The sequence below is a fragment of the Salarias fasciatus genome (genome assembly GCF_902148845.1).
Source record: "Salarias fasciatus chromosome 7 unlocalized genomic scaffold, fSalaFa1.1 super_scaffold_4, whole genome shotgun sequence".
In the NCBI taxonomy this organism is placed as follows: Eukaryota; Metazoa; Chordata; class Actinopteri; order Blenniiformes; family Blenniidae; genus Salarias; species Salarias fasciatus.
This window is the reverse complement of record NW_021941229.1, coordinates 14,106,150-14,130,456: the sequence shown is the minus strand read 5'-3', so window position 1 is coordinate 14,130,456 and position 24,307 is coordinate 14,106,150. Positions and strand designations below refer to the sequence as shown.

Below are 24,307 nucleotides of genomic sequence, written 5' to 3'. Positions count from 1 at the left end.
ATGTGGAGACATTTTCAAGAAGTGTCCTCCTCAAATGGCTCACGGGTAGACAAGCATCTACCGACTCCACACATGGGGTTACTGCAAGTTTAACTTAACCAGGAGGAGCAACGCGCATGAAAGAAAACCCTTTAAATAAGAAAGTGTACCAGATGCTCTGTAAGCCACCCTGACATATAAAATTCACACATAAGGACTAGTATTTTTTTTTTCAATCATTTGATCTTGCTCTCCCTTGGGTGTGTCTGTGTGTACAATTGGCACGTATAAATCCATCCTCCCATCTGCCGTCTACACTCATTTTAAACTTTAAGATGTTCACAGGGGGGCTGGAGCGGGCTGACATTTGGAGAAAGACAGGATAGATTGGAAAAAGGTCACGTGTTTACTGCAGGGCTCACAAAGCCATAAATGTTTGTAGAATTAAAGTTTAAGGACGTTCTCGCTAATGTATGAATTAAAAGAGTTTATAATGTGTTTTGAATTTCTCTCGACACTTTTCGTCTCATTGACCTTTACCAGCCATTTCACTTTATTACTTATCTTCGGTGATATTGAAAGTTTGCAAAAGTCTTTTTTTTCCCCATGCATTTGTCTGTATAGCTGCATTTCTATGTGATAGGGTGACAAAGATCACGTTGTGCTTTCAGCCTACAATTATTCCACCTTTATTAGAACGCTGTTTTACCTAAAGTGACGCACATTAAACGATTCCATCAGTGGCTAATAATGCTGGGAGTCACTCATGTCCTTTTCGGATCCTGTACAGCTAAATAACCACTAACCTCAAAGGTAAATCCTCAAAGGTAAATGCAACGCAAATTAAACAGAACAAAGCAGCACATCTTTTAACATCTGTCACTGGAGAAATCAGTTCTAAAAGCGGAACGCGTTCCGGCAGTGATCGCTCCCTTTTCACCACTTCCCAGACCTTGAGCTCATGTTTTGGCATCTTTCGGGGCGGACGCTCTATCAGTGTATCTGCTCTTCCCCTTCATCTCATTGTTTCTCCCGTCTGTCGGCGCTAGCCGATCGTCTCTCCGGGCGTCGGACCGACCTGGCTTCTTGTTGACGTCGGCGGTGAACAGCCAGTCGGCCGCCTTCTTGGCGTCCGGTCCGGTGAGATAGAACTTCCCGAAGTAGGACATGTCGAACACAGCCACGCCGTGTCGACACGAGAGGCACTCGGCCTTAATCTGAAGGCAGAGCGCACATAAAACACTTTCAGCTGACACACACACACACAAACGCAAGTTTTTCAAGGTGACAGTATATAAAAGACTGAAGCTTTGAGGCTACATTCATTAGACAGAAAATCAAATGAAAAGCTAACAAAAGGGTACAGACATCAAGGTTTCTGTCCTTCAAACTGAGCTTTTTTTTTTTTGCACTCTACATCCTTTAAGCACCATTAGACTCACTGATTGCTCCCTCATCATGCGATCTATCCTCAAGGAAAGGGTTCACTCACACCCGACTACCCTAAAATGTGGCCTGACGCTTAAAAAAAAAAAACAAGAAGAGCAAACTTAAAAAATCCAAGCTTGTCTACAGTTAGGAGTTACTTCTTTATACTTCATCCATACAGACTAGCAGTAAGTCTTCACAGGCTGTTGGTTTCTTACCACGTCGTGATGTGGAGGGAAGTCAAAGGTGTACTCTTTGCCCAGCAGCTCGTTGTATTTGTAGTTTTCATTCTTCTTCACATCGTAACACCCATAATAATCATAGTCTTTAAGCTTTGTAACAAAAAAACAACAAATAAATGATGGTTAATTATTACAGTTTTTCAAGTGCCAGAAGAACAGTGAGCTATTCTCTATTGGCAGCCAGTCTGCTCCAGAGGCATGTGATAAAAAAAAAAAAAAAAAACTTAATTATTCAGGTCTTTCCGAACGCCTTCTGTCAATACGTGGAGGTAAATAAATCATTAGCATGCACGTGGCTGCGCGTGGAGTAAATTGCGGGTCTCACAGGAGCGGGTCCGTCTTTGTTGAACCAGCCGGGTCGCTCCCAGCCGTGCCGCTCCTGGAAGACGCAGCCCTGCTCCGTCAGCACCTGCAGCAGGCGGCACACACACACACACACACACACACACACACACACACACACACACACACACACACACACACACACACACACACACACACACACACACACACACACACACACACACACACACACACACACACACACACACACACACACACACACACACACACACACACACACACACACACACACACACACACACACACACACACACACACACACACACACACAAACAAGCCCAATCAGGTCATGTGTGCTCCACTGCGGGGAAAACCTGCTGTTATTTCAGTCATTTCATTCACATGTGCAGAAACGAGCGCGTCGGTTCATTTATCGAGCACAAACAGACGTTGACATTTGAACCATCGTTTTCCGTCGTTTTCATACAAAGTCAAAAATCCAAACTTGAGTCAAAGTGTACCTGGTGTTGAATCCTGGTTGTAGTATATAGGGTAATGACTTGCACGTGAACACATGTTCATAAATATTCATTTTTTTTATCTTGAGTTCAACACTTTCATTTAATATTCTTTCCATTTTCACACATTTTATGAGCTCGTGTTTTTCTGCTGTTTCAGGCGTTTGGTAGTTGCCCAGGTTGATTCCACTGCTGTCAATATTTGCATTTACAGTTTAATCGAACGATGCCAGAGTTCATCTGTAGCAAGAATGATCATCGATTCGCCGGACGTTTCAGTTCGATGGTTTTGCGCTCGACAGACATGAACTGTGTTAACAGAGCAATCGGACCAGAGTTCATTATAGTCGACACACACTGAACACTGCCCAAAGAGAACAGTCGAACTTTGATAACAACTCTCTCCTCAAACAAACACTCCCATATGAACAATTAGAGCATATGTATTCATATGGCAGCTTGACAAAGAGTAAGAAATTGACCACCCTGTAATTAAAAATAAACAAAACATTACAGATGAAGATATGCGGAGGAGTTGCTTACACTGTTTTCTACCCGAGGCAAAAAATAGCGTGTTTCTTAATTCCTGACTTGTGGCGTTCAGATGAGATATTTCAGGGCTCTCGAGCCTCCTTGTTAAAACTGACAGTCGCCCACAGTTGGTAGGTATGTTGTATGCGATGCTCTTCCCCCCCTCCTAGCAGGCAGCTAGCTGTCTCCTGCCAAAGCTTCCCACACCGAGCTATATTTACCATCTGTGCTACCGAGGTGGAGAAAACGCGGAGAAAAGCGGCGGCGTCAGAGATGGTCTGAAATACAGTTAAGGACATTCGGCTTTGGGCTGAAATTTGGACGGATGATCTATTAATTGACGCGATCAGGCACAGGTGTCAACCAGGAAATGCATCCGTCCTGATGGACCAGGGACGAGGAACCGCTGGGCAGTCAAGATTTTTATCTTCCATTTGTATGCATAAACAGCTATATTTGAACCCTATGCTGCAGCTGAGTGATGGAAATGCTTCAATTGTCCATAAATAAATACATAAGTATGCAAACAAAATATTGTTCATCTCTGTGGAAATTATATCCCTCAAACACTTCAAACCACATTTTCTGTTTTTCCATTTCCTTTTGCTTCAAAAAACGTTGCTGTCTTTATCGCGCTTGAGGCCACAGCCACGCGCCAAGCCGCGCATGAGGTGAATACACCCTAGAAAGTTTGGCTCCCTTCTTTGATCTCAAACAACCTCAAACCTGGTGGTAATGCATGAGAAGAGTCGAGAAAGAAGAACGAAACAACCTCTGAGAAAACAGCAAACAAGAGCCACAAAACAAACCGACAACGCCGCTAATGGAATCGGTCTGACAGGAATCTGCTGTGAAAAAAAAAAAAAAAAAAAGCCCCACATGTGAGCGCCGGGGTAGAAGCTGCGACAGTTAAAGGTAAATTAGTCTGGAAGAAGAAAGCACGTCTGAGTGGATCATTAATGCATAAAGTACGACGGCGGGGCCCATTAGGAGGGTTTTTCTCTCCCTTCAAGCTAAAAAGCAAAAGGGAACTGAACGACATCCAAACCCGGGCTACCAAAGCTAAAGTGTATCATTTATAGACATTTTGGCATGGGTAACATTAATAAATGTAGCGGCTGGGGATAAGTTACGCTGCGAACTGCTTCCGACCTGCCTGAATCAGCATCCTGCTCTCAGATTTGATCAGAGGAGACAGAATGAGAGAGGGGAGAGGAGTGAGCGAAAGAGAAGGGGGGGGGGGGGGGGGGGGGGGGGAAAGATGCACGACAGAGAAAAGTGGAAACCTCTCTGTGAGATGTGATCAGCGTCTAACAAATTGTTCCTTTGCAAACACTCGGGCATGCTTGTTATAAATATATAGGCATGCAGGAAGTCGACACCCCGGGATGCCAGCAGCATCTAAAATGTGAATTTGTTCTGTTGTCATATCAAAGCTTGGAATCATTATTCAGATACTGAGAACAAAGGAATGGAAAGTTTTATTGTACTAGTCACAATAATAACCATAGAGGCTCTATTATGAAGGAAAAGTGGCTGTAATCATGCATTATTCATACTGTCCTCTCAGACTGTCCTCACTTTCTTTTAAAAATGAAAGTTGTTTTTTGTCATAGTTCCTCGTTCCATTAGTTTTTGGGGACATATCATAGAGATGTATTCTAATTTCTCAGGTCATCTGCTTACTGTTTGATTGCTCCTCACCTGTTTTGCACATTGGATCTTTATTTCCAGGCAAATCAATAACTTAAATAAATTCAGTTAATGCTGGAAAATATATTGTGATTCTCCAAAAAATATGAAGAATTCAACGCTGACAAGATCTACTATGCATAATTCCCAAAGTCAAAATTTTACACCTTTTATGACGTCGGGAAAAGTAAAAAAAGACTAGCACATATATCAATAGTTATTATGATGGCTCCCAAGATTTTCTGCAACATGACCATCCAGTCACAGATAAAATTCAACATCTCAAAAAATAAACATGAACTTTTTAATCACAGAAGTTTTAAACTGCAACAAGTAGGGATGTGGCGATGCATCGTCGTGCTAAAAATCAGTACAAATGTGTTATGAATCAAGTCGGAGGAATAAAAAAAAAATGCATACAAATACACACAGAACATTGCAATCGGTTCTGTTCCAGGTTAGCTATTGGTGGACATTCTCCATTTATATAAAAGGCTGAGCCCCTGAGATAATGTCAGGAAAGCCACCCTGATATTAAAGCAGAAACTTTCCTTTCAAGAACACGTGGGTCAAAAATGTGTTCATCCCAGTCATTAAGGGATGCACAACACTGCCCACACAGCAAACCGCCAGTGCTTGAGTGAAGCCAAGGTTAGGTTTAATGTTTCACAGATCAAGGAAATATAAATATATATGCATATCATCATGCCCTGCTTCACATCGCAGCTTCTGCCAGCCTTACATTTATGAAGGTGAACTTTGTGATCCCTTGTTCCGTATCTCGGTGCCATCACGCATTCAAAAGCAAGTGATTATTTACTGGATCGTCTTTCACCAGATTATCTGTTCCTAAGCTTTAATTCTTGGTTTTTTTTTCAGCTTACCTAAAATTAATTCTACGTGACTCATCGAACCACAGTTGAAATAGTTCTGGAAAGACGACACGCGAGGGCGACTTCCTTCAACTCTTCCGCGCCGCAGATCAAACCGCTCATTTACCTGATGGAAGGGGTCCTTCCTCATGTTCCGGCTGGCCAGCGGCTCATCAAAGGGGAACACCACAGAGTAGTTTTTAGCATACGACTCGTGGCTCCTCTCTCTGATCCAGCGCTGGTTGCCTGTCAGCGAGTTATGAAAGCGCCTGAGACAGGAGGATAGCAACTCAAAAGGATTAACGCTCATTAGAAGTCACAATCATTCAGGCTTCATTAAAAATGCATCATCGCTGCAGTTTCTGCCGCCGTTCAAGTGAAATCCAGCTGGATGTCTTTACGTATTTGTGTACTTGGAGCGTACCTGATGTCATATCCATACATGTCTCTCTCAGGACGGCCGTGTATGACCCAGTGAGCCAGCTCCCTGCCACAGCCTCCTCCCAGCATCATTCCTGACGGAGACAGGCATGAAGGAAGCGTCTTGTGATCACATCTGTTTACATAAACTACGATTTAGACCATCTAAATCTTCATTCGTCCTCTGGAGTTACCAATTTTGCCAAGTTGCACTCGTTTGGATGGTTTATTTGATAAGTTACTGCAGCGTCCAAATGTTTCAGTAGTCTGATTTTAAATCTGTCAAACTCATTTCATAGTCCAATTTGGTGCGATCCAGCAAAATGACAGCATGATAAACAACAAATGGATATATTTCCGTGTTTCCTAAATTCTATTCACATGGAAAATCACAATATTTGATGATACAAACGGCTTAAAAAAAAAAACAACTATTCAATGCCAAAATACAGTTCAACAAATAGTGAGTCAACTGTAAACAGATCAGATGAGACAGAGAAATAGGACATCTTGAAAAAAAAAAAAAAATGTGGGGGACATTGTATTTCCCTTGTTGCTCTCCTGCCTGAGGGACAGTGAGAAAGTCTTATTAATTGGGAGAAGAGAAACCTCGGGACGGAGCAATGCCTCTCCTCTACCACTGCCTCTACACGTCAGCTGTGAGCTACAGAGGGTTGTTTTGACCTTTATTCCTTCATTTGACCCTCACTCACAGGAGCCTCTGGGCCATCTGACCTCATCATCTGCACCCGAGGGCTGCAGCCCTGCTTGTTCCAGCCCCGCCGTCCAACACACAATATTTCATCCATCCAGTCCCAAAACTGCCGGGTTAATGAGCCAGGCCCTTTTGGCAACCCCCTGCTTGTGTTGTGCTGCTGGTAATTTGCATTTGCTGTGTGTGTGTGTGTGTGTGTGTGTGTGTGTGTGTGTGTGTGTGTGTGTGTGTGTGTGTGTGTGTGTGTGTGTGTGTTTGTGTGTGTTACATGTGCATGTGAACACAGCATCAATATGCAGCAGCACGAACACTGTGTCCTTGCGTCGTTCCTTCATTCCCAGCATCCCCCTCTCCCTCCGTCCCTCATCACTTCACTCATCTGTGGGCGCTGTCACTTCCAGCCTGGATGGACATTTGAATGGATGGACGGACGGACGGATGGACGGATGGATGGATGGATGGATGGATGGGTGCAGCAGACAGCAGGAGGTGGGGGAGGAGGTGAGAGCAGAATGACGGAGTTCTCTCAAGACAATGCGGAGACACCCGGCGGGGCGAGGTGGCGCTGATAAATGTCACCTGGGATAAGTGCGCTGACGGCTCAACATGTGAACTGAACGCTTGCCCCCCTCTCCTTCTCCCTTTGAACCCATTTGTGATTTCTCCACCAGTTTAATTTTGCAGGGCAAATATTGGCTCCATTTAAAGTTGTTATCCATCACTCAGCTGCAGATTCATCCACTTTTTCTGACATTTACAGAGATGCTGCCGGCTGCTTCAAATACACTTTTAATGGAGTAAAGAACTCAAGTTGTTGTGTTTGTCTTCCGACTTCAGCGTGTTTATATCTGAAATCTTGGTCAAAGTAATGTGTGTATGTTAAGAGCGGTGTGTGTGGTGACATTTGTTTTGCATGGCTCAGTATAAAGACTGGTGGCGGAGATAAATCAGGTGATTTTATTATGATAATTTTTGTATTTTTCACTGCTCTAAGCAGCTTAACAGTTTACTTGAAAGTCTAAGACAAATGGATTGTTGCGACAACACACACGTCCAGATAACACAAGCTAAATATAGACATATTTTAACACAAAGTGCACAAAATTAACATTTAATTTCAGGACCTCTTGAATGACAATAAAAGAAATATCAATAATCATCTATAATGACAAAACTCTTGTCATGAGGCCAAAAATTCTAAAGTCGTAGTTAAATACAAGAGCAGTGTTGTTGCTTAACAGTAGTGAAGTATAAATATTAAGCCTGGAGGCCTGCTGAATAAAAGATTTGACTTATTGTGCAAATAAAAAGCTGTTGCTAGACTATAAAACATGAGTAAATAAAACTGAAAGAAAACAATAATTCTGCCCTGCATCACATTCAGTGCTCCACCTTCTACGATGTTATCACTTCCAATCCAGCTTTAGACCTTTGATACATAGAAAGGTGACACTATTACCTTACAAATATCAGTTCAGACTCTGGTCTAAACAATAATTTGACAATAAAAAGCAACGTTTTGATGCTTTGAGAAAGAATTTATCTGCATCTGTCCTTCTCACTCACAACTAGTAAAATACTGTAACAAATAAATGAGTGATTTGCATCTGTAATTCTGCGTTTGTTTGTGCCTCCAATTGGGAACTTGCCCAGTACAAATAAAAGCTGCGTGATTTGCATCTGTGAATCTGAATTTCTATCTCGGCCTCTAATTCGCCGTTTCGTTGCGGCACGCTGACAGTCTTTCTGAGGGCGGTGGCAGCTTTCATAAAGAACACGTCTGATTTGTTTTCCTCGTCGGTACAGAACGGCGAGTTATAAATCCACCAAGAGAAATCCCCTCGTGCTTTCCTCAACCCCGTCTGGACCGGAGAGAACAGACGACCGCAGACACGACAACTGCACCGAAGGGTCTAATGTTCAGTAACGAGTCCTGTCATGGCTTCATATATCACAGTGAATGAAAAGAAACAGTGTGGGGAAATATAATTAAAAGATGCAGACACATAACGGTCCCCTACCGGTCCGGAAATGCTCAGCCTGGACTGTAAATCAACTCACGCCGCAGTTTGCTCAGCGAGAGGTGAGACGCTCTCCCAAATTTTTTATTATTTTCTCTTTAAATGATTCAAACATGTCTTCTGAAGGCTGAAATCACCATCTGACCAGCCATTCAGCTCCTCAGCACCCAGCAGAGCTGCTCCACAGCTCCACCTGGGGGGGGGGGGGGGGGGGGGGGGTCTGGCTGCAGCGCTCCCATCTTCAATTTAAAGATCTTTCTGAGGCTTTGCAGTGTGAGGATAAGACGGACGCAGAATGCTACAAAGGCCGCTGTTCATTTTAGTGATTGATATAAAGATTGTTAAACCCTGAAAACACACTGCTCATAGAGGGTTTGAGACCAGCATAAGAACGGTGAGTTGATCAAGAGCTGGTTTCATTAAATTTCTTGAATTTATTCGGAAAAAACATGAAGAATGACAAGTATCTTCTTCTCCCTCTATCATACTGACACCTTCTCATACTAATGAGCAAACTTAGTTTTTTGTTTTTTTTATTTTTGCCCAGTGTGTCACTTTTTGATGCCCTGGAGAAACAGCTTTAATTCCTTCACTGAATAAATCGAATGTTGCTTTTTACACCCAAAACAACTTATATCAAGACTGATTTTGTTAAGTTGGTTAGTTTCTAAAGACTTTAAAACCTTTTACAGAAATCGTGTGGAAAATCCGTCACAGAGTTTCACAAACTATAAATTCTGAAATATGAGTTTTCCGCTTTGCTACATATTTCATGAAATATAATTAACTATGGTTCGTTAACATAATTCTTTCATGACTTCTTGAAGTCAGTCATTTAGTATTCTTCCACAATCTCTAAAGTATTAACATGCTATTTGCTTAAATTTCAACAGAAATAAATTCAACCAAAAGCTCTAATAGATCAATAAAATGACGGGAAATATTTTCTGGAACAAATGCCTGCGTTTCAGTGAGTGTATGAGAGAAATCAGAGGACAAAAAAAAAAACTTCCAGTGCAGCTGAGGGACGGCCGTGCATGCAGCCCTGTTAACCCGACATCGGATCAGTGGATCTCAGGACGCGGCGCGATCAGACTGATGGACGGAAAGCTCCACGGATAAGTGGTTGGGGAATAGGAGAGCAAAGGAGGAGGTGAACGGCAGGGATCAGTCAACAATTCGCTGAGATGCGGCCACGCTTCTGAAGCAATAAAAAGACGGAGAGGAAAGGTCTGTGCATTATGTGCCGGAGCTGAGAACGCTGCATGCCCACTCGTCAGGAAGACGCCTCGCTGCACCTCACCGGCCTCTGTGACAACGCCAGAGCTCGACCCCACCGTCTTCTGCTCTTATGCAGAAAAAAAAAAGCTTTCTCCCAACTGTCTATTAATGGTTCTGGTGATTACTTTACCCTTTACGCCCCCTCTCCTTCTCTGTTTTTCAGCCTGCCGAGACACTTGCACCGCTCCCTCTCTAATGTCAAAGGTAAGCTCATCTTCCAGCGGAGTAATGGAGAGACTTGAGTTGTTTGTGTCAGTGTGTGTGTGGTGTGTGTGGTGTGTGTGTGTGTGTGCTTCTTCATGTTCTCCACAGACTATGAAAAATGAAAACCACTCCATTATTCATTTGTGCCTTGAGAGTGTCCACAGAGACCGCTGGAGGATGGGTCAAAGTCTGGCAAAAAAAAAACATTCTTCGGTCATTTTGCCCTGCTTGTTTTGACATCTACCGTCTTGGAAGAGTTCTTTAATCTTTCTAGAAATGTCACCTCAGACCTCGAGGAGAAGTTTGTATGTCAGTGCCCCCGGACTGCCTCAGAGGAAGGCTGCAGACGCACTCCGATTTTCCCAAAACAATTACAGTGAAATGAATCTAACACTGTTTAGTAAAAACACAAATCACCAGCTTTGAGAGTGAAGGCAACAGGAGGATTTACAGCTCTGCACTGGAGTCTCAGAAGCGTCTCATATTGGTTTTCTTTGAAAAGTGTAATAAGCTGGGTCCCAACACCTCAAGCAGGTTTCAATTCTCTCCACCATTTATCACTGAAACATATGCAACACTCAGTCAAACCTCGCATTTGTTTCAAGTGAAGTTTATGAAGCCTTGATCTGGGATTTACTGACTCTTTGCACACTCGCTATATCTGTCTCTCCGTTCATTTATGATTGATTAAAATCTGCAGAACCCACCGGCACTGTTGAAGCCACAGCCCAGGAAGAAGCCTCGCACCTCTGGAGCTTCCCCCATCAGCGGCTTATGGTCTGCAGTGAAAGACTCTGGAAAAACACAAACCAAAAGAAACCTTTTACATAAATTCATCAGATGCGTCCTTCACATCTGGTGATATTTACAGATGTCACTATTATCATAAGTGTGCAACAGAAATGCTCAGTTGGCTGTTAGAGGTCAATGTTTTCTGACTTTATCAATAGTTGCACTTTTTGATCTCATTTTTATCGCTATTAATGTCAGTAGTTCCTTCTTTAATTTATTTAAAGCCTGACGTTGTTCGGTCTGAACAAACTCTCTTCCTGCCGGTCGCCCGCTGGTGTTGGTGCGTGCGTATTTCGGTGTAAAACCGTATTTCAGGTGTCACTTGTCTCACCTCGCCGAATCATTCTGACTCTCTGAGCAGCTGCATCCCACCGCCACGACGGGAAATCCAACGGGATCCTGAAAGCACGCGGCGCGGCGCGGCTTCAGATCGGATCAGTCAAGCAGCTTGGCGAAGTGAGATTGCCCGCTCTGGATGTCAGGCTGCAGCTAATCAAACTATCTCCTCTCCAAACATGACTCACAGGCTGCTAGTTTAGGTATTCATGAGCGAGTGCAGTATGGAAGCGGTGAATAAAATATGTCCGCAGATGAAAACATTTGACTTTTAAATAGGGATGTGTAGAGTGTGAGAAGTTTCACTGAAGCTTGTTCCCTGATGCAGGAAGAACTTGCTAGATATCGAGTAAAGCGACGAGTGTGTGTATGTGTGTGTGTGTGTTTTTGTGGCTCATTCTGTGATGGAATAATTCTGCAAATCTGTAAACACTTAAATATTTACATTTCTGTATGGAAATCTGTTTGTGCAACGGAGAGGACGGAGATAAGCAGGGGTTTGTTCTTTGGATTACTGTCATCGTGGCAATGACTGCAGTGGATTTTTGCAGCATGAGGTGACGGAAAACGTGTGTGTATGTGTGTGTTTGTGTACCTGGTCCACACACAGTTGACTTTATGCCAGTCTGCTCCAGAACAGGAACTCTGTTGATGGCTCCTTCGATATGCGTCATGAAGACGTCCCAGTCCAGGTCAAACAGGCTGAAGGCGAACTTGTCGGACACCTAGCAACAGAAATCACATGCAATTTCTCTTTTTTCAATTGGAAAAAAAAGAAGTAAAAATATCTAGGATTACTTTTTTTTTTTTTTTTTTGATTGAGACAGATCTTTTTTTCCCCAAATTGTGCTACAGTGAATTGACATATCATTTACATATGCCATTAAAAAACCGTTTGGATGATTGGTGTGATAAACACACTGGACACAGATCTGTTTATACGGCCATCATAGACAGAAGCGATGCAATCACACTGAAAAGTTGCCAAATTATGACTGCCAGTATAAAAACTATGGTCTCTGTAAACACCACCTTGAAATATATGACTGAGTCATTGTCTGTCTGGCTCTAATCCCGACTGTGTTTACTCCATATAACGTTTCAAAATACGACAACAAATACTGAATGTGGGTTTGATACTAAACTTTAATCTGTAAAGATCCACATGACCGGCTGAAATGAGATACAAGATAGATATGATAGAACTAAACAACAGGAAGTTCTCCTTCTGTTTCTCTAGGATTATGAACTATTTTAAATAACTAACAACTTCTAAAGAGAAGAGAATCCTCTTTATCTCATTTGGTTGACATTGCTGTGACGATCACTGCAGCCGCGCCACAACCACGGCCGTCCTCACCAGGGGAACATCTGTCTCCTTCAGTTCTTTGTCCAAGCTTTAACTTGCTCCCATTTGGACTCCTGCAGCTCCCTCTGAAGTCACCGGGGCCTCATCCTTTAGCTCCTACAACTCATGCCCAGTGGCGCAGATTGCCTTGCCTTAAAACTCTCCCCTCCTACACTAATCCGGCTGACTCAGGGCACTCAGACTCCAGAAGTCCAGCTCGCCAGCTCGCGCTCTGTGCAGCAGTTTTATCAGTCACGTAATTCTCTCTATATTCTGGCACCCGTCCAGGCATTCCTACACTCAAGCTTGACTCTTCTCCAGCCTCGCTCCCTAATGGTAAAATCCAAGGTCCAAATCCTAGAAAAGCGGGATTTTTTTTTTTTTTTTTTGATACGGCAGCTTTTCTGATGCACGGCAGGCATGCACGGCAATCCACACCGCGCAGCAGCATCAATGGGACCTCCTAAAATGTGAGCCGTGATTTTTAAAGTTAAACATAAAGTCCACAGTGGGAAGAGTTTGCGCGACTTCAATTAGCGTCACTGAAGACACTTTCCGTTTTGATGAAGACTTCAGTGTCAGAATGACGTGCGAGGCAGACTGACAGAGGCAGCTTTCAACGGGAAGAGAGCGAGTTCTGTGCCGTTACCGGGCACTGACGCTCAGCCGGGGTATCTCAGGAGCAGCACTCTTTGTCCTCGTCGCCACACTTCTCCCCAATCCCTCCCGAGCCATCAATCCTGCTCATCTTCACTCGCGAGGCGTCTTCTATTCTCCTCGTCTCCCTGCTAATTCTCCTTTCTGTATCTCCTCTTTCTTCCCCCATCCGCCTCATGACATCAAAGCAACACTCGGCTACAGAGCGAGAACAAAAGACGCCGTTTCTGCACAAAGGAATCCTCTAAAATGTAAAACCACTGAGGAGTCTGCAGACAGGCAGGCAGCCAGACAGAAGGACGGAAAGTTGCGAAGGCAGCCTGACAGGCAAGAAGATATAGTCGCTGCTGTGCACAAAGGAAAATCAATCTGTTTCATTTACTTGTGAACACTGCTGGTCGGGGATTAGGCGGCATTTTTAAGACTGGAATTCTGAAAGAAATAGCTGAATAAATTAAAGAACCGCAAGAAACGTAAGTGCAGAGCTGCGGGGCAGAAGCGGAAAGACAGAAACATGCTACCGAACCTGCCAGCCTACTTAAACCGCCGCTCCACGAGCATCTGCTCGCAATGAAGCACAGATGCATGATGGTCAGACCATCTGTTGTCCAAAATAATTTCACAAAGATTAATTCCTACAATCAGCCTCCCGTTTCAGGAGTCTCTGCACGACACAGTCGCAGGTAAGATTAGATTAGATATTCACCAAACGCAGAATTATGTTGGTTTTATTGTTTCGGTAGAACAGATGAAATGTTAGTATCTTAAATATTCCATAGTTCTTTAAAGCAGCGCATTAACACTCATATCTGTAAAGAATTACATGTTACTTTTACATATCTAGATGATTTGCATCCCGAATGAACCAACATGGGCGAAGACAGGCAGTTTCATGAGCGCCGTTACGAGAACAGTTTGACGCAGCAGCAAATAATGAAGACTACAGAAAGAAGGCTGTTTAATAAGGGATGAGGTCAAAGAGGCACAGTGTGAGAAGTGTGTAAACAGCAATCCAGTTTGTCTTCTAAGCTGAAGCTTTTGATTTTTCCGCTCTAATGAGACGCCAGCACTCCCTTCCCAACACGGTGGAAGGCTGCAAACGCTGGGGTTAATCATTGGAAAGGAAGATATTGGCGCTTACGTCGTCCCAGAAGATGGGGTTGGGTTCATAGCCGCCCACAGACAGAGCGTCGCCCTGAAGGCGCAGGTACACCGAGGCGTCGTGGTCTCTGACATTTGGCATGTTCTGCAAACGAAGAAGAATACAGTGAATTAAAAAAAACGTCATTTATTCAAAGCTCACTGTGCCGTTTGTGAGCAACCAGATAGGAGATATTTATGTAAAAGGGTTTTATTCATTGTTTTTTTTAATTTAGCAATTATTCACTTGGCCTTTAAAGCAATGAAATACACAATGTAAGTTATTGAGGATTCAGTCTTCATATTAAAAATTAATGAGTCTGGCAGGTAAATGAGTTAAAGACTTTCTCAATGAAAAGACACAAAGGAGAGAGCGGAGTGTTTGGATGTTTGACATTCAAACCTGACACAAAAGATGTTTTTTTTAATCGTTAAAGTTCAAATTCAGTCCCAAACAAGCCACTATTTGAACTTTTCTCGCAGTGACACAACTGAGGGCTTCAAAAAGTTTGAGGTAATTAGCTGGAATAAAAACAAATGTCTAAACTTTGTCTTCACACCACATTGCTACCCAGATTAAAGTTGACAATAAAATGGAGGTAGACAAATCACAACAACCATAAAACTGATTTTACAGCCCAATATTATGGGATAGCTACTGAACCACAGCAGATGTCATTATGTCATTCTAAACTACCTCAGTTCTTTGTGGCTCACGTTTAAGAAGGTGCTAGAAGCAATCCTAAGAGACTTTGACTCATTGTAACTTTGATTTTAGTACACAACTGTTTGAACATCTTGTTGAAAACTACATTCTGCTGCTGCTGAATTGTGAAAAGTCGGCAAAGGTTTCCCAAAAATATGATGTAAACAGCCTCAAAGTGGGAACGTGCATTATGTAAGCTGAATTTTAATTTGATTCGTATGGTCATGATGCCCTCATGCAGGACAGCTAAAGGGCCGTACAGCGCCCAGGTCTGGCTTAATGGGCGGCTTCACTTAAATTATGTCGTCTCTTCTGTGTTCACTCTGCGACGGAGGGCTTTTTCTCTCCCGAGTCAATTGGTTTTGCGGGTACGAAACCAAAATACCAGTGAACAAGCTGACATTTCCAAAGCGGCTCGCTGCTGCTCCTGTCCTCTCTCTTCTGCGCCGAGCACAATCTGCCAGCTCCCTCCATGTGATCAGCGCCGAATGCCGCACTGCAATCTGTCCTTCACGCACTCACACTGATAAAAAACATGCTCCTTTTGACAATCTGCAAACCAGGTACTCCCACATTTCCAGAAACAAGCAGCCATCGTTTAAAGACGCCTCACTGATCACACTCGCACACCATCAGTGTGAAATGTTTGACCTGACAAGTTGCACACTCTGGTAGGAACAGATTTTCTAATGACATCTGAGAGTTTGTGTGTGTGTGTGTGTGTGTGTGTGTGTGTGTGTGTGTGTGTGTGTGTGTGTGTGTGTTTGTGTGTGTGGGCTGCTGTCTGTGAGCATGATGTAGCAGTAATGCTGGTTAAGCTGCTCTTAAACTACATAACACAGTGAAGCCCTGACAGGCAGCCTAACACCGCCAGCCTCCGGAGGATGAGCGCAGCCACTCATGTGTGCTCTTCCTAAAGCCAACATACACAAGACCCACAATTCCAGAGCGGCAGTGAACCGTCCAGGCAGGCCACGGCGAGCGCGGGGCGGCTCTGGCCTCCTGCGGCTCGGCAGCCTCACGTATTATCAGCAATGAACTGATAGAAACAGATCAATCTTCCATTTTCTCTCACACACAAACGGGCACACACACACACACACACACATCCCAGTCCGGCACACACCAGCAGTGGGAGGGCCAATGCAATGCAAGAAATCTATTTGGAGAGAGTGCCTCCTGCTGGTCATATGCATGTAATACAGACAAACAAGACATTCATTAAAATGCATGAGTGAACCAGTATGAAAGAGCGCTGCATTCATAAAGACAGAGTCTTTTTTCTGAATATAAACAATGTTTGTTTTTTTAAAATGAGCAGTATCACTAACCACTTTTTTTTTTTAGGTTCCTCCACAAAGACAATACAGTTTTATCTTGTCAATATTTGCTTTTTCATTTGTTTAACACAATTAAAAATGTATAAGATGGGTTGATAAAGTAACGGCACATACTTTTTTTGTACTTGGTTGATGTTCATGTTGTGGTCGGAGCGTGTGAAAATGACTTAGATGATTTGACGTGTAACATGAGTGTATTTTTAAATGATTAGTGCATTGTTTAATCGTATCTGTGGCAGAATTGTCCATATATTCCTTGGGCGCTGGTGATACACAAAGTTAAAAAATAACTTTTCGCCATAAAAATTTGTTCCATTGATCCTAATAAACCTTTTTTTCTGATGTGCATCAATCAATCAATCTTTATTTATAGAGTACTTTTCATATTCATAAAAAAACAACGCAAAGGTGAATAGTAAAATCAGTCATAAAAACAAACAGACACACTCCCTGTATGGTTCATACATTAAAAGAATGTTATATATTTTTATATCATGAGTAACAGTCATGTGGTACCGATTCACACTCATCTATTATTCTCTGATAACAACATTGATAATAATATTAATAATAGTAATCATAAAATTTGTTTTAAAGTGATTTCAACAGCCTGATGATCTTGGCTGCAGCATTTTAAGTTTGTTTAGGTTCTTGGATTAATTTAAAGGAAGGACCAGGGGCAATGTGGTAACCACTTTAACTCAACCACAGCTTTATAACCGTGGTAAACAGGAGACTGGAATCAAAAATGTAAAATCGTCCGACGTTAAACAGGCAGACGTGACATGGCATTAGTCATACATTTGTCTTTTTTCACATTTATTCCTGACAAAAACTTTAAAATTACAAACTCCTGCTGTTAGGAGCTTTTTCATTGCCTGTTTCCACCTGAGTTTTAGTTTCCTTTCAGGATAAAAATAGCAGCAGACTGTTTGGTTTGATAAGCTTCAGTCGAGGTCAATGCCTCGCCAGAGGCGCCACCAGAAGGAGCCGAGCTGTGTTTTCATTCCTTATTAGACATGTTAAAATGATAAACTTTTATTGCGTTTTTCATTCATATTTACGCAGAAACCCAAGAAAATTTTAGCAAATGTGTGCACAGACAGCTCAGACTTTCCAGGAAGTGTCCTCACCTGTATGCCTTCAATCCTCTCAGTCACCACATATGCGTGATGCATTGCAACGAGAGGAACGTTGACTCCAGCCATTTTCCCAAGTTTGGTGGCCCACACACCTGCAGAGAATACCAAATTCAAAGAAATATCTTACAAATGCCACCTCTACATTATGAACTTAAAAAGACAAACCAAACAGGAGACAAAAGGTTCCTTGGATTGCTTCTTTGTGTTTTTGTTTTTAATTACACCAGGGATCGCAGTCAGAGATAATTATCCCTGGAATGATGATTTTCATTTCTAATTTTTCCTCATTTTCCACATCACTAAGAGATCTGCATTCATGTGATGAACGTTATTAACAGTAATGTAAATGAATCCAATAAAATACGAATCACAAATGAGGCACCACTGAAAAGGGAAATAAACAAGATTTTACACACATTTCATTACCTTTTGAGCTCAGATTAGTTTCAAACTGGAGAAAAGCAAAGATTCTCATCTTTCACCTGAACAATTTGAATTTAAACACCATTTTCAAAAAAAGACTGGAGGTAAACAAACACATACAGCAGCCGAACAAAAGGAACATGCATCTGCAGTCCAAGACCACAATGTAGGTTCTTGCAAATATAAAAATAAGAAAAATGCAAAAACATCCGTCGAACACGACAAATGCGAAAAGAGACAAATGCAGCTCTTTATTTATTCCGAAGGGCTCCGCTCTGTTCAGAGTGTGAATCCGACGTGTCTCCCTGCTGAGCGGTGAGCTGATAATGTCACCGCCTGGAGGAGAGAGTGACATTTTTTCTATTTCCCACAGCTGTTGGGTAATTATGAATCAATGATTATTGATGATTTAATGAACCTGCAAAGCCACAGTTTGCTCCTGCTTGATCTCAAGCAATAACAGTAATCTATGTTTTGTGTCTTCTCCAGTTCAGTGTTCTTTGGATGCTCTTTTGTTCACGATCGGCCAGATCTTCCCTTCTTCTCAACTGACTGTTAGTTTGCTGTGATTATCACACCTCCTTCAATCTGACTTGGCAGAATCGTAGACTGAAAAAAAAAAAAAGTCTCCTGTTTTCATCAAAATCTCACCTGCACAGTTCACCACACAGGGCGTCTCGATGGTCCCGTGAGCGGTCTCCACCGCCTTCACCCTCTTCACTCCGAGGTCGTCTGCCCGCACTTGAATGCCAGTGACGGGGCAGTTCTCGATCACCTGGTTCAAAGAGGACGGAAGGAGTTGATATAGAGAAAAATCTTTCAGCATCAGACCAGAACCGGTTCCAATATCTACTCAGTGAAGCTTCAGTTTCCACTAAAACAGTCATGTTATGTACGTTTTGTACATAAAGACAATAAATGATATACTATAGTGCAACATCAGTGCAATGCTAAAGACACAACTCGAGACTAAAGATCTCAGCAGATGGCGTTTAGAGGGGTTTCATAAAATTGTCAAATGATAGTAATTTTTTTTCCACTCGCTTTCTTTGGGCTGTATTTTAGGATCGCACAGCTGCCGTGCAGAGTCGGTTACTATGGTGATCCACCCAAAAACACGCCAGCAACAGATCTGTAGTCACAACCCTCCTTTATCCAGGAAAACAGAGTATCCGAGACGTGCGCTCTATATACAGACCAATCACATAATTCCACTGTTAAGATAAATGTGTTATTTTTACTGAATAATGTCACACACTGAGAAAATTAGAAACCCAGAAAGACAAATCTAAACTACTGAAAACAGATTTAGTGAAATTGTTTCAATACACGAGGTTTAATAGATCTGAACAATTAACATATTGTCAGATATGAACTATACTGTCAACTCAATACTCATTAAAATAATTAAGATATAATGAAAAACTGAGTGGTTTTTGCAAGTTTTCTTTGCAAGTTTAATCACAAAGAAGAGAAGAGCTTAATCACCAAATTGATGCAGCATCTGGATCATCCATTATGCTCCCATCCTAAAAAGGAATACTTCACATCCCCACATTCCAGATCCTTCTCATCTGTTCCTGATCAAGGCAACAAGTTTTCCCCCCAAAAAAACATGCAGAACCTGTTTCTGCCTAAACTAATACAACCAGCAGCTGCTTGGCCAAAAAAATGAAGCCCAGAAACCCACTGGTCATGTAAATGTGGTCTTTTTTGGGGGGGTTGTGTTTCATTGGGTATCTCAACCTGATGTAATTTTGCAAAAGTTGGTCTATCACATTATTCTTTTTGACTATAGTTGTTTTTTTTTCCTATATAACCATATAAACATGTTATACTACTATGATAAAATAGCAGTGAGTTGTCATGGACCCACTGGGACACTGCAGTTTCCCACCTGTGGGACTAATAAAGTTTTATCTTATCTTATCTTGTTTTTTACTCTGTATGCTTTCTTTCAACTTGTCAAACTTATTTATGGGTTTGCATTACAACGTGATTCTAATCTTAATTTTTTGTGTTCATTACACCGATATGAGGTTCAGTTCTACTCGAACAGGAAGCCCTGTCGGGTGCAGTTTACCGTCGCTCCCCGGGCGGAGGCTGCCCTGGTGAGGGTGGTGCAGGTTCCTGCTGGGTCCATGGTGCCGTCTGTCGGTACGTACAGCGTTCCATACAGGTCGTCAACGTTCATCAGAGGATAAACGTCTTTGGTCTCCGCCGGGGACAGGACATGGGACTCAATGCCGTAAACTTTGCCCAGCTGCAAAAGAGGAGGCATGGTTGATTTTACATTCAAAATTTTCTCCTCAAAAAAAAAAAAAAAAAAAAAAAGTAAAAAAATGAGCAGAAGGTGCAAATGTTTCACAATAAAACCTGAAGTTGTCAACTGAAATGAAACGTGGTGTGGCTGCAGGAGGTGGAGAGCTGACTCATTCAAAAACAGCTACGTCTCGTATAATTAATATTTTTTTGAGACAGGAAATGTTTGGCTGCTGCTTTGTGGCTGGACAGTACAAAAGTAATACTTGGAGTGAACTTTGAACCTGCAGCACATGTAAGCCAGGTCAACAAAGCCTTTCACGCTCATGTTGAGACATTAAAAACTTTTTATTAAAAAAAAAAAAAAAACACTGCAGGGTTTCAGTAGCTGAATAAAACAAAAGCGTAAAAACCTGACAGGGCGAGCCGGTTCTGAGGTAACTGTGACTACAGGATTCACTGACTTAATGACAAAATTACTCTGCTTTAGAAACAGAAACCGTCGGTACATCTACTGGCAGACGCATACGGAGCGTTTCTTTTTTCATTTACTTTATCGATTTGGTATGACTTCACTGTTAGATCCAGAAGTAGTCACTTTTCTCTTGTGCTGCTGAGTGCAGTTTGAACGAAGGGGCATCAAATGGAAATGAGGAAAATCATTGTGGAATGACCTCGTCTTTTATTCTGCCTCACCGTCACGCCTCCTCTGAATTCAATCACTTTTTGTACTTTACACAGCTTTCTCTGCTTCTCCTCCTCGAAAAACCTTTTTATTAGGAACTCCTATTTTATTTACATTTCATAACCGCTTAACGCTTCAGCCTGTGCACGTAAACAGAAGCCTTCCAGCAGCTCGTGGCCGCTCCCTGCGGCCTTACCGACATGAGACGTTTGTACTCGTCCAGCCTCTGCTTGTTGGAGGCGATGAAGAGTCCTCCGTTCTGGATCCAGCCCGTGTGGAGACCCGTCTCCTCCTCCAGGTCTCTGCTCACCACGTTTCTTGTGTGGCCCAAGAGCTCCACCTCCACGTCACTGGGACGGAGCTGCCACAGCAGGCCTGGGACACGGACAGGAAACACAAAGATTAGCACCAAGGACAGCAGCAGGAATAAGGGAATTTGACTTCCATGCAGGAGAAAAATCAAATACGGACTCAGTCTTCACTTGGTATCCTGTGTTACCTGCAGTGTGCCAGGTGGTCCCGGCGGTCAGTCTGTCTCTCTCCAGCAGGACCACGTTGGTCATCCCCATTTTAGCCAGGTGGTAGACGGTCTGGCAGCCCAGGCTCCCGCCCCCGATCACCACCACATCGGCCGACCTGTCGGCAGGAAGTGACAGGTTACTGCCGCATCCTTAAAAAAAAAAAAAAAATACAACTGTAGGACAGTGGCTTCAAGCTGACCTGGGTAAAGGTTTGGTGGGACCCGAGGCAGCGCCAGCGTCCTGCTTCAGTGTTTTCTCATAGGGAACACTCTTCTCTTTGGTGTGTTCTGAGCTGTAGGACCGAGCGCTCGTTCGGCACAGCGGTGAGAGAGGGGGCCGCACCGCCGACGCCACTCGCCGAACTGCACTCCCAAGAAAGGCCATGGCCTCTGAGAGGGGTCACAGAACACAACGATGGATACAATATAATCACATCTGGTATTGTTCAGAGTGTCATGATAATCGAGGTAAAATTTACATGGAAAATCTTTCAAATTGAGATTCAAAGATCAAAATTAGCACAGATTTATCAGATACTCCTGGTGAGATAAAGAGGACCAGGCGCTGGAACGACAATGTTTTTCTGTTGATCAATGGTTCTCAATCGATTATTATAATTATAATTGTTACGTTTTTTTGATTGAAGTTTTGAAAACCTCAAAAGAACATGAAGAAAAAAAAGAAAGAAAGAAGAACAGACTCAGCACAAACTGAGTATTGTCAGAAACAAATGTTGACCATTCCCCAGCGCTATTTATTCTTTCAGTTATCTGCTTCAGTCCTCGTCCTCGCTGAGAACCTCAGATTAAATTTCTGGCAATCTGAACACCCCCAAAGTGGCAAGTGCTGGAAACAGTGTTTCTGTACAAATATCGAAGTCCAGAGAGTCGTTCTAACGCAGAATTTAGAACGGTCAATTATTAACAGTCGTCCCAAAGGGTAGAACCAGTGAGGGAGTGAAGCAGGAAAAGATCAGGTCAGCTCCAGTAAGATCTTTTGAAAAATATGCTAAATTACTAGTTACAAATATAATAGATTGGATGGAAAAGAAATCAGAATTTATAATATATTTATCTGCAAAGCTTTTCCTTCAGGTCATGTTCTATCTGTAGAACCCTTCACCAGCCAGGTGACTTTATCTGGAAACTCCTGAACTTCTTCCAAGACAATGAATGCAAACTGAGATAAGTGCTGTTTGTGGAAGATTTCTGAAATGCAACAGGTGCAGCGGATTAAACCAGAGGACATTTCTGCAGCATATTACTCAAAATGATAAAAACACTGCTGCATGTACCTGTTGCCTTTGTTCATAGCAGAATAAGTTTAGAAGGAACATTAACTCAAGAGAGGCTATTCTGAAGCTGTGATCAATAACAGATTTATGAGTTTGATCAGATTTACACGTGAAATATTAATGAATGCTGAATGAAATGTCCACTGAAACTGGACTTGCTTGCAGCTTGAACCTCAAAGTAAGTCATGTTGATACTGAAAACAACAAGTGGACATTTAATAAAAGTGTTGCTTGCAGTGCATTGCTGTATAAATATAATCTATATTTAAACTCAAGAATATCCGTCTTTAGAAGAGTGGCGTAATGGATCAACAAACAATTCCCGTGCCCGTGTTTTGTTTCTTTGTGCACCACGTGTCTGTGTGTGTGTGTGTGTGTGTGTGTGTTTATAAGGCCTGAATGACGACAACAGAACCGGATCCTAAAAGTTGTTTTGAAACATGTGACCTGGATCAGGCTGCAAAGCGCACTGCAAAGTTAGAACTCAGCCTCTATCTGAATAAACTCATCTGAAAAGAAGGATCCTGACAAGAAAGGCAATAAACGTCAAGTTGATGTTTATTGCCTTTCTTAAATATGTGTGATAAAGAAACTTCAAAACAGCAGCACATGCATTGATCGCGCCGACACTTTCCGCGCACATGAAGTTAAATCGCAACGTTAATTAGCGACAAAACATTTCAAACGACCACTGACAGCAGGTTGTTCAGGATCTGCAAAATGTTACCAGATCTGCAAGTCAAACCGTCGCGTCGCAGCGCGAGAGTAGATTGTTGCACACATGTTCACTTACAGTCCGATCCGTCCGCAAAGCCGCGTCCCGGAAGTGAAAGTGGGTTTGGGGTCCGCGAGGAAGACCGAGCGCTGCTGGCAGCGAGGGGGGAGAAGGTGGTAGAGAACAGGGGCAGCTCTGCTTCAGCTCAGGAGCTGTCAGATCAGGAGAGCTGACTAGTTTCCTGCGCTCGCCCCTCCTCCTCCTGCAGCTGAGGTTATGTGTACGTATGCATTCAGGATAGGAGCAGCAGTCCGCTGCACAGCAGCCGCTTCTCTGCTCATCACAGCATAAATATACAGTAAATGACTCCATCATGTCCCACTGCAAATAGTATTTAGGTTGGAATTGTCCCTTATGTTGCATTGCTCTCTTCAACAGTCATTTATCACTTTGTCCATCCATCTGTCGTCTTATATCATGCATGCATGCAACTGCAGTAAATATTTGGAAACATTTCTCTTTAATAGTTACTAGAACTTGTAAAACCACTAAGTACAGAAATGGGACTGTATTGATTAAGTCTGCATAAATGAAAATGGCTTTTTATATTCTGTGAAAATTGTTCACGTAGTATAAAACTGTATAACCCTGAAAATGCCGGTTTGTTGTTGAGTAAGCATTTGAGAGATGGAGCATTAGATGGGTGTGCCGTGGTCCCATCTGCTGTAGAAACCCTTGGA

The 24,307-nt window shown here is 42.7% G+C and overlaps 1 protein-coding gene across 1 annotated transcript in view; it reads right to left on the bottom strand.

The window, feature by feature from the left end:
- The window catches only part of LOC115383486 (sarcosine dehydrogenase, mitochondrial-like), a 37,867-nt gene extending 14,083 nt beyond the window's left edge, over positions 1 to 23,784 (bottom strand). The window contains exons 1-15 of the mRNA XM_030085675.1: positions 23,646 to 23,784; positions 21,758 to 21,947; positions 21,537 to 21,673; positions 21,234 to 21,412; positions 20,174 to 20,353; positions 18,742 to 18,865; positions 17,659 to 17,759; positions 14,481 to 14,585; positions 11,930 to 12,059; positions 10,914 to 11,000; positions 5,990 to 6,080; positions 5,693 to 5,834; positions 1,975 to 2,058; positions 1,626 to 1,739; positions 1,058 to 1,196 (exon numbers count right to left, since the gene is read on the bottom strand). Of these exons, the coding sequence (XP_029941535.1) occupies positions 1,058 to 1,196; positions 1,626 to 1,739; positions 1,975 to 2,058; positions 5,693 to 5,834; positions 5,990 to 6,080; positions 10,914 to 11,000; positions 11,930 to 12,059; positions 14,481 to 14,585; positions 17,659 to 17,759; positions 18,742 to 18,865; positions 20,174 to 20,353; positions 21,234 to 21,412; positions 21,537 to 21,673; positions 21,758 to 21,942 (1,798 nt within the window). The 5' untranslated portion in view covers positions 21,943 to 21,947; positions 23,646 to 23,784. The remainder of the gene's footprint in view (positions 1 to 1,057; positions 1,197 to 1,625; positions 1,740 to 1,974; positions 2,059 to 5,692; positions 5,835 to 5,989; positions 6,081 to 10,913; positions 11,001 to 11,929; positions 12,060 to 14,480; positions 14,586 to 17,658; positions 17,760 to 18,741; positions 18,866 to 20,173; positions 20,354 to 21,233; positions 21,413 to 21,536; positions 21,674 to 21,757; positions 21,948 to 23,645) is intronic.
- Between the last annotated feature and the right edge of the window lie 523 nt (positions 23,785 to 24,307).